Raw genomic sequence first — 15,435 nt, 5'->3', positions numbered from 1 at the left:
GAAAACAATATCATTTATTCAGGATCATAGCTGTAGTGTTACTACATGTAACACAGAACAATAGCATAACTGATAACGGGCAGCCTTCACATTTGGCATTGACGTCCCAAAAATAAACACATACCTGGTACACATCATATTGCATAAACATAATTGCCTTGTGACGTTAATTATGTATTGTATATATTGTACTAGGCCATGCATATACTCATATATTACACATGCATACCCTAATGTTGTAAATGTGTACCTTGAAAAGAAACATTTTGCCAATATAAGACAAAATGAAATGTTGCTGTAACAAATGTTAACTTTGTGCTTATACTGATGACATATTCACCATACTGTAAAAAGTCCTGGTAAGATAAAGTCCAAAAATTTACTCTTCTCTCAAGATCTTCTATCTTTAATTAATTTTTATTTCTCGTTTCCCTTTTTAAACTTGTAAAATTAAATCCTTAATTTCCTTGGTATAAATCACTAAACATTACCACTTTGGATATAAAGATATATAAACATCAATGCCTTCACCTGTAATTGTGAACCAACTAAATTTCATGTGATAAAACTCCACAAAAATAAACCGCAGCAAAAAATATTAAACTACAAGGAAATGCAAAATGAAGTTGTTTACGGTAAATACCTCATTGTCTCAATGCCTCGGACAGTAGAACAACGACAGAAGTAAATACCATATAGCACATAACTGGTCTCACACAATCTAGCAGAATGTTTTAAAAGCTAATCAAAAAGTATTTGTTAAAGATCTTAAAAATAAACTTGTGTCAAAAGCAATAATCAACTATAAGAAAAATTGTCTAGCAGATCTGCATGTAAAACAACATCTGAGAGAAGCTGGAGATGAAATAAGCCAGTAAAGTTTTCTATTTGTTGTACGCACATTTAAATAATTTGTTTGTTCATGTGTTACAGATAAATGAATAATTACAAATAAATAGTTCATGAGATTTGTTTGATTTTTGTTCATGACCATCAATGGGTGTCCTAGCTGTTTCTGACATGACATCTTTATTTTTTTATCTGGAGGTAAACCACACACTAATTAGGATTGTGCCAGTAGGATTATATTTTGTCTCAATCACCACAGTAGTACTACAGTGTCTGACACCTTAACCACTTAGCTCTTATATAGCCTAGAGGTAGGGGTTTTACTACTAAATATAAAAGTGAAAATAATCTTATATTGTGGATGGAGGGATGTATAATTTCTTATTATTGTTTTACCTCTCAGGGGATCATACACTAACAAATGTTTCCCTATAACATTATCAAAAAGAAATATCTTGATACAAAAACAATCAGAAAATTCTGCTTAACTCATTCTATAGAATTGTAACTGATGAAAAAGCAGAAGACAAAAACCCAGAAAATGCCACAAAAATATGTTGAAATGTAAATTGAGAGAACAAAACAATAAATATGGTATGTTGGTGAGGATGACTGCATAATAATTAAGTAGTGTGTAAATATAAGGATCTAGACAAAACAGATTGATATACCTCTCGACGAAACTTTAAGAGATCCTGAAAAAACATTTGGGAAAAATGATAATATTATTGACATTATGTAATTTTAAAATATTCATTTGACTGTGCAAGAATTTTAAAGTCCTCAACCCATTATTGAGAAAAACAAGAGGCCCAGAGAAGCTGTATCGCTCGCCTGGTTTGTAATGCCAAGTAATGTTCTGAATACAGGTTCATTGTTTCTTTTCTGAGGAATTTTAACATTTACCTTTAATTCCCCTATTGGGCCCCCCTGGGGGTCAGAGCAAATTGGTCACAATCCATGCAGAACTCTAGGACAAATTTGTGATTCATAGGATTTACCTCTATTTCCCCTATTGGGCCCCGCCCCTCCTGCCCCTGGGGGGTCAGGGCCAAAAATTTTTAAAGTTCTGTTCCCCTTCCCCTAAAGATGTTTGTGGCCAAATTTGGTCAGAATCCATGCAGAACTCTAGGACAAGTAGCAATTTATAGGATTTTCCTCTATTTCCCCTATTGGGCCCCGCCCCTCCTGCCCCAACGGGGTCAGACCCAAAATTTAAACAAATTCGGTTCCCCTTCCTCCAAGGATATTTGTGGCCAAATTTGGTCACAATACATGCAGAACTCTAGGACAAGTTGCAATTCATAGAATTTACTTCTATTTCTCATATTGGGCCACACCCCTCCTGCCCCCATGGGGTCAGCTCCAAAATTTATACAATTTCTGTTTCCCAACTCCCAAGGATGTCTGTGGCCAAATTTGGTAACATTCCATGGAGAACTGTATGACAAGTGGCGATTTAATGGATTTACCTCTATTTCCGCTATTGGGCCCCGCCCCTCCTGCCCCCGGGGGGTCAAAGCCAAGATTTACACAATAGGAGATTTCAGAAAAGATGGCGTGACGTCACAGAAAGTTTACATCCGGGTCCTCAAAGGTACAAACACAATATGGCGACTAATAAAAACAATAACAGATACGTACAGCCCTGCTACACAATCGATACTGTGACAAAAGTATACACTTTCATACTTGCAAATTCTGACATTAAAATAGTTTCTTATTGTTTCAGAGGTTACAGACATTTATATTTACAATTTCTTATTGCTAAATATATTTGTGTAGATTTAGTGTTGAGGCCAGCTTGCGAAGCGGTGCCGGGCGTCACATGTACACGCTTTTTGTTCACACATAGAAATCCATGTTGTGAAAAAGTTATGAATAAATAATTGATTTCAATGTATCATATTTCTGTAATACACGGAAAATCTGTTCATAACACTATTTAATATAAATATAACGAAATGTGAACCACCTGGTCAGACCACGGACGCTCGTGCATGGCTTCGCCGGTAGATCACCTCGGTCAACAGCCAATAGTTGGGAAATTAATAATATTTATACGTAATTACCAACGTATATCTCAATAAGTACTTGTAAAAAGATATATATTTCGTTATTTCCTATGTATATCTGGTTTTAAATAAATGGTATAAAACCACGGTTACACATAAATGAAGATGTATGTGTACGTACACGTACAGTATTGCTGCCGATATCTCGAAAAATAAAATAGTGAAATCGTTCAATTTCATGAGTTTATTTTTTAATTTTTTAGTCACTTTTATTCCATGTGCCGTTATGTAAAATGCCAAATTGAGGTGATATTACTTTTAAGTAATTTGAATGCATGTTAGATTGACTACATTTAGATTTATGAATTACAACATAGCTAGATCGTAATACTAGAAATGCCAGCTACCAGGACACATTGCGCACGCATCGAGAATCCTAAAAATACTCGAAGTTTTGTTTTAAAATATGATAAAAAGAAACTATAAAATGACTCATTGATTGAATGTCATAAAACTAAATTCCAAAAATTTTCTGACAAAAAAGGTTTAAAATAAGAATATATAATTTTTTTACATGTGACTCTGAAAAATGACGAAATTGGGATCACAAATTCGGCAGTACTGTACGTATACTATGACAATTGTATATGCAACTGTTTGCGCTTGGGGTACATATACACATTCGATAAAAATCCTTCTACCATTTCCCTGTGATAAGTGTTTTCACTGCTTCCTAATTTTAATTTAGTCATAATGCATAACCAAGAATTTGCTAGAAAACATTGTAGTATTATATATGATACCAACTGAATACATAACTATACATTAATTGATGATATTTTGTTTGTAAACAATAAAAGGTTTGATATGAATGGTACAAAGAGCATGCTACAGTCAGAATTACAAAAATGTAAACAATATTTACAACATCGTAAGAATAAAATCCTTGTTACTATTGCTCAGTTACTAGACCGTCCTGATACATACCATGGCTGTCACCTTGTTACTATTGCTCAGTTACTAGACCTTACCTGATACATATCATGGCTGTCACCTTGTTACTATTTGCTCAGTTACTAGACCGTCCTGATACATATCATGGCTGTCACCTTGTTACTATTGACCTTCCTGATACAGTTACTGTCACCTTGTTTACTATGCTCAGTTACTGACCTACATATCATGGCTGTCACCTTGTTACTATTACTCTGTTACTAGACCTTCCTGATACATATCATGGCTGTCACCTTGTGTACTATTGCTCAGTTACTAGACCTTCCTGATACATATCATGGCTGTCACCGTTGTTACTATTGCTCAGTTACTAGACCGTCCTGATACATATCATGGCCTGTCACCTTGTTACTATTGCTCAGTTACTAGACCTTCCTGATACATATCATGGCTGTCACCTTGTTACTATTGCTCAGTTACTAGACCTTCCCTGATACATATCATGGCTGTCACCCTTGTTACTATTGCTCAGTTACTAGACCTTCCTGATACATATCATGGCTGTCACCTGTTGTTACTATTGCTCAGTTTACTAGACCGTTCCTGATACATATCATGGCTGTCACCTTGTTACTATTGCTCAGTTACTAGACCTTCCTGATACATATCATGGCCGTCACCTTGTTACTATTGCTCATGTTACTAGACCGTCCTGATACATATCATGGCTGTCATCTTGTTACTATTGCTCAGTTTACTAGACCTTCCTGATACATATCATGGCTGTCACCTTGTTACTATTGCTCTAGTTACTAGACCTTCCTGATACATATCATGGCTGTCACCTTGTTACTATTGCTCAGGATTACTAGACCGTCCTGATACATATCATGGCTGTCATCCTTGTTACTATTGCTCAGTTACTACCTTCCTGATTACTATCATGGCGAGTCACTTGTTACCATTGCTCATGTAACTAGACAGTTACTATCATGGCTGTCACCTTGTTACTATTGCTCTGATACTACCTTCTGATACATACCATGGCTGTCCTGCTTGTTTATCATGGCTGTCATCCTTGTTACTATTGCTCAGTTACTAGACCTTCCTGATTACATATCATGGCTGTCATACCTTGTTACATTGCTCTGTTTACTAGACCGTCCTGAACATATCATGGCTGTCACTACTTGCTCAGTTACTAGACCTTCCTGTACATATCTTCGTGTCTGATACATATCATGGCTGTCACCTTGTTACTATTGCTCAGTTACTAGACATTCCTGATACATATCAATGGCTGTTACCTTGTTACTTATTGCTCAGTTACTAGACCTTCCTGATACATATCATGGCTGTCACCTTGTTACTATTGCTCAGTTACTAGACCTTCCTGATACATATCATGGCTGTCACCTTGTTACTATTGCTCAGTTACTAGACCTTCCTGATACATATCATGGCTGTCATCCTTGTTACTATTGCTCAGTTACTAGACCTTCCTGATACATATCATGGCTGTCGCACCTTGTTACTATTGCTCAGTTACTAGACCTTCCTGATACATATCATGGGCTGTCACCTTGTTACTATTGCTTCAGTTACTAGACCTTCCTGATACATATCATGGCTGTCACCTTGTTACTATTGCTCAGTTACTAGACCTTCCTGATACATATCATGGCTGTCACCTTGTTACTATTGCTCTGTTACTAGACCTTCCTGATACATATCATGGCTGTCACCTTGTTACTATTGCTCAGTTACTAGACCTTCCTGATACATATCATGGCTGTCACCTTGTTACTATTGCTCAGTTACTAGACCTTCCTGATACATATCATGGCTGTCACCTTGTTACCATTGCTCTGTTACTAGACCTTCCTGATACATATCATGGCTGTCACCTTGTTACTATTGCTCAGTTACTAGACCTCCTGATACATATCATGGCTGTCACCTTGTTACTATTGCTCTGTTACTAGACCGTTCTGATACATATCATGGCTGTCACCTTGTTACTATTGCTCAGTTACTAGACCTTCCTGATACATATCATGGCTGTCATCTTGTTACTATTGCTCAGTTACTAGACCTTCCTGATACATATCATGGCTGTCATCTTGTTACTATTGCTCAGTTACTAGACCGTCCTGATACATATCATGGCTGTCACCTTGTTACTATTGCTCAGTTACTAGACCTTCCTGATACATATCATGGCTGTCACCTTGTTACTATTGCTCAGTTACTAGACCTTCCTGATACATATCATGGCTGTCACCTTGTTACTATTGCTCAGTTACTAGACCTTCCTGATACATATCATGGCTGTCACCTTGTTACTATTGCTCAGTTACTAGACCTTCCTGATACATATCATGGCTGTCACCTTGTTACTATTGCTCAGTTACTAGACCTTCCTGATACATATCATGGCTGTCACCTTGTTACTATTGCTCAGTTACTAGACCTTCCTGATACATATCATGGCTGTCACCTTGTTACTATTGCTCAGTTACTAGACCTTCCTGATACATATCATGGCTGTCACCTTGTTACTATTATGCTCAGTTACTAGACCTTCCTGATACATATCATGGCTGTCACCTTGTTACTATTGCTCAGTTACTAGACCTTCCTGATACATATCATGGCTGTCACCTTGTTACTATTGCTCAGTTACTAGACCTTCCTGATACATATCATGGCTGTCACCTTGTTACTATTGCTCAGTTACTAGACCTTCCTGATACATATCATGGCTGTCATCTTGTTACTATTGCTCAGTTACTAGACCTTCCTGATACATATCATGGCTGTCACCTTGTTACTATTGCTCAGTTACTAGACCTCCTGATACATATCATGGCTGTCATCCTTGTTACTATTGCTCAGTTACTAGACCTTCCTGATACATATCATGGCTGTCACCTTGTTACTATTGCTCAGTTACTAGACCTTCCTGATACATATCATGGCTGTCACCTTGTTACTATTGCTCAGTTACTAGACCTTCCTGATACATATCATGGCTGTCACCTTGTTACTATTGCTCAGTTACTAGACCTTCCTGATACATATCATGGCTGTCACCTTGTTACTATTGCTCAGTTACTAGACCTTCCTGATACATATCATGGCTGTCACCTTGTTACTATTGCTCAGTTACTAGACCGTTCCTGATACATATCATGGCTGTCATCTTGTTACTATTGCTCAGTTACTAGACCTTCCTGATACATATCATGGCTGTCACCTTGTTACTATTGCTCAGTTACTAGACCTTCCTGATACATATCATGGCTGTCACCTTGTTACTATTGCTCAGTTACTAGACCTTCCTGATACATATCATGGCTGTCACCTTGTTACTATTGCTCAGTTACTAGACCTTCCTGATACATATCATGGCTGTCATCTTGTTACTATTGCTCAGTTACTAGACCTTCCTGATACACATCATGGCTGTCACCTTGTTACTATTGCTCAGTTACTAGACCTTCCTGATACATATCATGGCTGTCACCTTGTTACTATTGCTCAGTTACTAGACCTTCCTGATACATATCATGGCTGTCACCTTGTTACTATTGCTCAGTTACTAGACCTTCCTGATACATATCATGGCTGTCACCTTGTTACTATTGCTCAGTTACTAGACCTTCCTGATACATATCATGGCTGTCACCTTGTTACTATTGCTCAGTTACTAGACCTTCCTGATACATATCATGGCTGTCACCTTGTTACTATTGCTCAGTTACTAGACCTTCCTGATACATATCATGGCTGTCACCTTGTTACTATTGCTCAGTTACTAGACCGTCCTGATACATATCATGGCTGTCACCTTGTTACTATTGCTCTGTAAATAGACCGTCCTGATACACATCATGGCTGTCACCTTGTTACTATTGCTCAGTTACTAGACCTTCCTGATACATATCATGGCTGTCATCTTGTTACTATTGCTCAGTTACTAGACCTTCCTGATACATATCATGGCTGTCTCCTTGTTACTATTGCTCAGTTACTAGACCTTCCTGATACATATCATGGCTGTCACCTTGTTACTATTGCTCTCAGTTACTAGACCTTCCTGATACATTATCATGGCTGTCACCTTGTTACTATTGCTCAGTTACTAGACCTTCCTGATACATATCATGGCTGTACTTGTTACTATTGCTCGTTACTAGACCTTCTGATACATATCATGGCTGTCACCTTGTTACTATTGCTCAGTTACTAGACCTTCCTGATACATATCATGGCTGTCACCTTGTTACTATTGCTCAGTTACTAGACCTTCCTGATACATACCATGGCTGTCACCTTGTTACTATTGCTCAGTTACTAGACCTTCCTGATACATATCATGGCTGTCACCTTGTTACTATTGCTCAGTTACTAGACCTTCCTGATACATATCATGGCTGTCACCTTGTTACTATTGCTCAGTTACTAGACCTTCCTGATACATATCATGGCTGTCACCTTGTTACTATTGCTCAGTTACTAGACCTTCCTGATACATATCATGGCTGTCACCTTGTTACTATTGCTCAGTTACTAGACCGTCCTGATACATATCATGGCTGTCACCTTGTTACTATTGCTCAGTTACTAGACCTTCCTGATACATATCATGGCTGTCACCTTGTTACTATTGCTCAGTTACTAGACCTTCCTGATACATATCATGGCTGTCACCTTGTTACTATTGCTCAGTTACTAGACCTTCCTGATACATATCATGGCTGTCACCTTGTTACTATTGCTCAGTTACTAGACCTTCCTGATACATATCATGGCTGTCACCTTGTTACTATTGCTCAGTTACTAGACCTTCCTGATACATATCATGGCTGTCACCTTGTTACTATTGCTCAGTTACTAGACCGTCCTGATACATATCATGGCTGTCACCTTGTTACTATTGCTCAGTTACTAGACCTTCCTGATACATATCATGGCTGTCACCTTGTTACTATTGCTCAGTTTACTAGACCTTCCTGATACATATCATGGCTGTCACCTTGTTACTATTGCTCAGTTACTAGACCGTCCTGATACATATCATGGCTGTCATCTTGTTACTATTGCTCAGTTACTAGACCTTCCTGATACATATCATGGCTGTCACCTTGTTACTATTGCTCAGTTACTAGACCTTCCTGATACATATCATGGCTGTCATCTTGTTACTATTGCTCAGTTACTAGACCTTCCTGATACATATCATGGCTGTCACCTTGTTACTATTGCTCAGTTACTAGACCTTCCTGATACATATCATGGCTGTCACCTTGTTACTATTGCTCAGTTACTAGACCTTCCTGATACATATCATGGCTGTCACCTTGTTACTATTGCTCAGTTACTAGACCTTCCTGATACATATCATGGCTGTCACCTTGTTACTATTGCTCAGTTACTAGACCTTCCTGATACATATCATGGCTGTCACCTTGTTACTATTGCTCAGTTACTAGACCTTCCTGATACATATCATGGCTGTCATCTTGTTACTATTGCTCAGTTACTAGACCTTCCTGATACATATCATGGCTGTCACCTTGTTACTATTGCTCAGTTACTAGACCTTCCTGATACATATCATGGCTGTCACCTTGTTACTATTGCTCAGTTACTAGACCTTCCTGATACATATCATGGCTGTCACCTTGTTACTATTGCTCAGTTACTAGACCTTCCTGATACATATCATGGCTGTCACCTTGTTACTATTGCTCAGTTACTAGACCTTCCTGATACATATCATGGCTGTCACCTTGTTACTATTGCTCAGTTACTAGACCTTCCTGATACATATCATGGCTGTCACCTTGTTACTATTGCTCAGTTACTAGACCTTCCTGATACATATCATGGCTGTCACCTTGTTACTATTGCTCAGTTACTAGACCTTCCTGATACATATCATGGCTGTCACCTTGTTACTATTGCTCAGTCTAGACCTTGATACATATCATGGCTGTCACCTTGTTACTATTGCTCAGTTACTAGACCTTCCTGATACATATCATGGCTGTCATCTTGTTACTATTGCTCAGTTACTAGACCTTCCTGATACATATCATGGCTGTCACCTTGTTACTATTGCTCAGTTACTAGACCTTCCTGATACATATCATGGCTGTCACCTTGTTACTATTGCTCAGTTACTAGACCTTCCTGATACATATCATGGCTGTCACCTTGTTACTATTGCTCAGTTACTAGACCTTCCTGATACATATCATGGCTGTCACCTTGTTACTATTGCTCAGTTACTAGACCTTCCTGATACATATCATGGCTGTCACCTTGTTACTATTGCTCAGTTACTAGACCTTCCTGATACATATCATGGCTGTCACCTTGTTACTATTGCTCTTACTAGACCTTCCTGATACATCATGGCTGTCACCTTGTTACTATTGCTCAGTTACTAGACCTTCCTGATACATATCATGGCTGTCACCTTGTTACTATTGCTCAGTTACTAGACCTTCCTGATACATATCATGGCTGTCATCTTGTTACTATTGCTCAGTTACTAGACCTTCCTGATACATATCATGGCTGTCATCTTGTTACTATTGCTCAGTTACTAGACCGTCCTGATACATATCATGGCTGTCACCTTGTTACTATTGCTCAGTTACTAGACCTTCCTGATACATATCATGGCTGTCACCTTGTTACTATTGCTCAGTTACTAGACCGTCCTGATACATATCATGGCTGTCACCTTGTTACTATTGCTCAGTTACTAGACCTTCCTGATACATATCATGGCTGTCATCTTGTTACTATTGCTCAGTTACTAGACCTTCCTGATACATATCATGGCTGTCACCTTGTTACTATTGCTCAGTTACTAGACCTTCCTGATACATATCATGGCTGTCACCTTGTTACTATTGCTCAGTTACTAGACCTTCCTGATACATATCATGGCTGTCACCTTGTTACTATTGCTCAGTTACTAGACCTTCCTGATACATATCATGGCTGTCACCTTGTTACTATTGCTCAGTTACTAGACCTTCCTGATACATATCATGGCTGTCACCTTGTTACTATTGCTCAGTTACTAGACCTTCCTGATATACATATCATGGCTGTCACCTTGTTACTATTGCTCAGTTACTAGACCGTCCTGATACATATCATGGCTGTCACCTTGTTACTATTGCTCAGTTACTAGACCTTCCTGATACATATCATGGCTGTCACCTTGTTACTATTGCTCAGTTACTAGACCTTCCTGATACATATCATGGCTGTCACCTTGTTACTATTGCTCAGTTACTAGACCTTCCTGATACATATCATGGCTGTCACCTTGTTACTATTGCTCAGTTACTAGACCTTCCTGATACATATCATGGCTGTCACCTTGTTACTATTGCTCAGTTACTAGACCTTCCTGATACATATCATGGCTGTCACCTTGTTACTATTGCTCAGTTACTAGACCTTCCTGATACATATCATGGCTGTCATCTTGTTACTATTGCTCAGTTACTAGACCTTCCTGATACATATCATGGCTGTCACCTTGTTACTATTGCTCAGTTACTAGACCTTCCTGATACATATCATGGCTGTCATCTTGTTACTATTGCTCAGTTACTAGACCGTCCTGATACATATCATGGCTGTCATCTTGTTACTATTGCTCAGTTACTAGACCTTCCTGATACATATCATGGCTGTCATCTTGTTACCATTGCTCTGTAACTAGACCGTCCTGATACATATCATGGCTGTCATCTTGTTACTATTGCTCAGTTACTAGACCGTCCTGATACATATCATGGCTGTCACCTTGTTACTATTGCTCAGTTACTAGACCGTCCTGATACATATCATGGCTGTCACCTTGTTACTATTGCTCAGTTACTAGACCGTCCTGATACATATCATGGCTGTCACCTTGTTACTATTGCTCAGTTACTAGACCTTCCTGATACATATCATGGCTGTCACCTTGTTACTATTGCTCAGTTACTAGACCTTCCTGATACATATCATGGCTGTCATCTTGTTACTATTGCTCAGTTACTAGACCTTCCTGATACATATCATGGCTGTCACCTTGTTACTATTGCTCAGTTACTAGACCTTCCTGATACATATCATGGCTGTCATCTTGTTACTATTGCTCAGTTACTAGACCTTCCTGATACATATCATGGCTGTCACCTTGTTACTATTGCTCAGTTACTAGACCTTCCTGATACATATCATGGCTGTCACCTTGTTACTATTGCTCAGTTACTAGACCTTCCTGATACATATCATGGCTGTCACCTTGTTACTATTGCTCAGTTACTAGACCTTCCTGATACATATCATGGCTGTCACCTTGTTACTATTGCTCAGTTACTAGACCTTCCTGATACATATCATGGCTGTCACCTTGTTACTATTGCTCAGTTACTAGACCTTCCTGATACATATCATGGCTGTCACCTTGTTACTATTGCTCAGTTACTAGACCTTCCTGATACATATCATGGCTGTCATCTTGTTACTATTTCTCAGTTACTAGACCTTCCTGATACATATCATGGCTGTCACCTTGTTACTATTGCTCAGTTACTAGACCTTCCTGATACATACCATGGCTGTCATCTTGTTACTATTGCTCAGTTACTAGACCTTCCTGATACATACCATGGCTGTCACCTTGTTACTATTGCTCAGTTACTAGACCTTCCTGATACATATCATGGCTGTCACCTTGTTACTATTGCTCAGTTACTAGACCTTCCTGATACATATCATGGCTGTCACCTTGTTACTATTGCTCAGTTACTAGACCTTCCTGATACATATCATGGCTGTCCTTGTTACTATTGCTCTACTAGACCTGATACATGGCTGTCACTTGTTACTATTGCTCAGTTACTAGACCTTCCTGATACATATCATGGCTGTCACCTTGTTACTATTGCTCAGTTACTAGACCTTCCTGATACATATCATGGCTGTCACCTTGTTACTATTGCTCAGTTACTAGACCTTCCTGATACATATCATGGCTGTCACCTTGTTACTATTGCTCAGTTACTAGACCTTCCTGATACATATCATGGCTGTCATCCTTGTTACTATTGCTCAGTTACTAGACCTTCCTGATACATATCATGGCTGTCACCTTGTTACTATTGCTCAGTTACTAGACCTTCCTGATACATATCATGGCTGTCACCTTGTTACTATTGCTCAGTTACTAGACCTTCCTGATACATATCATGGCTGTCACCTTGTTACTATTGCTCAGTTACTAGACCTTCCTGATACATATCATGGCTGTCACCTTGTTACTATTGCTCAGTTACTAGACCTTCCTGATACATATCATGGCTGTCACCTTGTTGCTATTGCTGATCAGTTACTAGACCTTCCTGATACATATCATGGCTGTCACCTTGTTACTATTGCTCAGTTACTAGACCTTCCTGATACATATCATGGCTGTCACCTTGTTACTATTGCTCAGTTACTAGACCGTCCTGATACATATCATGGCTGTCACCTTGTTACTATTGCTCAGTTACTAGACCTTCCTGATACATATCATGGCTGTCACCTTGTTACTATTGCTCAGTTACTAGACCGTCCTGATACATATCATGGCTGTCACCTTGTTACTATTGCTCATTGCTCAGTTACTAGTCACCTTCCTGATACATATCATGGCTGTCACCTTGTTACTATTGCTCAGTTACTAGACCTTCCTGATACATACCATGGCTGTCATCTTGTTACTATTGCTCAGTTACTAGACCTTCCTGATACATATCATGGCTGTCATCTTGTTACTATTGCTCAGTTACTAGACCTTCCTGATACATATCATGGCTGTCACCTTGTTACTATTGCTCAGTTACTAGACCTTCCTGATACATATCATGGCTGTCACCTTGTTACTATTGCTCAGTTACTAGACCTTCCTGATACATATCATGGCTGTCACCTTGTTACTATTGCTCAGTTACTAGACCTTCCTGATACATATCATGGCTGTCACCTTGTTACTATTGCTCAGTTACTAGACCTTCCTGATACATATCATGGCTGTCATCTTGTTACTATTGCTCAGTTACTAGACCGTCCTGATACATATCATGGCTGTCACCTTGTTACTATTGCTCAGTTACTAGACCTTCCTGATACATATCATGGCTGTCATCTTGTTACTATTGCTCAGTTACTAGACCTTCCTGATACATATCATGGCTGTCATCTTGTTACTATTGCTCAGTTACTAGACCTTCCTGATACATATCATGGCTGTCACCTTGTTACTATTGCTCAGTTACTAGACCTTCCTGATACATATCATGGCTGTCATCTTGTTACTATTGCTCAGTTACTAGACCTTCCTGATACATATCATGGCTGTCATCTTGTTACTATTGCTCAGTTACTAGACCGTTCCCATCTGATACATATCATGGCTGTCACCTTGTTACTATTGCTCAGTTACTAGACCTTCCTGATACATATCATGGCTGTCACCTTGTTACTATTGCTCAGTTACTAGACCTTCCTGATACATATCATGGCTGTCACCTGTTACTATTGCTCAGTTACTAGACCTTCCTGATACATATCATGGCTGTCACCTTGTTACTATTGCTCAGTTACTAGACCTTCCTGATACATATCATGGCTGTCATCTTGTTACTATTGCTCAGTTACTAGACCTTCCTGATACATATCATGGCTGTCATCTTGTTACTATTGCTCAGTTACTAGACCTTCCTGATACATATCATGGCTGTCACCTTGTTACTATTGCTCAGTTACTAGACCTTCCTGATACATATCATGGCTGTCACCTTGTTACTATTGCTCAGTTACTAGACCTTCCTGATACATATCATGGCTGTCACCTTGTTACTATTGCTCAGTTACTAGACCTTCCTGATACATATCATGGCTGTCACCTTGTTACTATTGCTCAGTTACTAGACCTTCCTGATACATATCATGGCTGTCACCTTGTTACTATTGCTCAGTTACTAGACCTTCCTGATACATATCATGGCTGTCACCTTGTTACTATTGCTCAGTTACTAGACCTTCCTGATACATATCATGGCTGTCACCTTGTTACTATTGTTCAGTTACAAGACTCCTGAAATATCAGGCTTCCTGTTACATTCTACATGGCTGTCACCTTGTTACTATTGCTCAGTTACTAGACCTTGATACATATCATGGCTGTCACCTTGTTACTATTGCTCAGTTACTAGACCTTCCTGATACATATCATGGCTGTCACCTTGTTACTATTGCTCAGTTACTAGACCTTCCTCATACATATCATGGCTGTCACCTTGTTACTATTGCTCAGTTACTAGACCTTCCTGATACATATCATGGCTGTCACTTGTTACTATTGCTCAGTTACTAACAGAGACACAATATACTGTATACACGGGTCAGGTGACAGATGAAGGTCACAGAGACACAAGATACCGTATACACGGGTCAGGTGACAGATGTAGGTCACAGAGACACAATATACTGTGATTCAAATATACTGGTCAAATAACAATTTGCAAGCAGTGTATGAGGTAACGCA

The 15,435-nt window shown here is 39.0% G+C and overlaps 1 protein-coding gene across 10 annotated transcripts in view; it reads right to left on the bottom strand.

Annotated features, from left to right (window-relative positions):
* LOC138315816 (calmodulin-binding transcription activator 2-like) overlaps nucleotides 1-15,435 on the bottom strand; it is a 91,750-nt gene that overhangs the window by 10,034 nt on the left and 66,281 nt on the right. For 6 of the 10 annotated variants that reach the window (XR_011207540.1, XM_069257100.1, XM_069257154.1 and 3 more), the window contains one exon: nucleotides 1,521-1,544. The exons of the other annotated variants lie outside the window; for them this stretch is intronic. Coding sequence is in view for 5 of the 6 variants with exons in the window: in XM_069257100.1 (XP_069113201.1) it covers nucleotides 1,521-1,544 (24 nt within the window). In the remaining variant the exon portion in view is untranslated. The remainder of the gene's footprint in view (nucleotides 1-1,520; nucleotides 1,545-15,435) is intronic. 10 annotated transcript variants of the gene reach the window in all.

The sequence above is a fragment of the Argopecten irradians genome, chromosome 1, assembly GCF_041381155.1.
Source record: "Argopecten irradians isolate NY chromosome 1, Ai_NY, whole genome shotgun sequence".
Lineage (NCBI taxonomy): Eukaryota > Metazoa > Mollusca > Bivalvia > Pectinida > Pectinidae > Argopecten > Argopecten irradians.
Note: the sequence above shows the minus strand (reverse complement) of the source record. Positions and strands in the feature narration are given on the sequence as shown.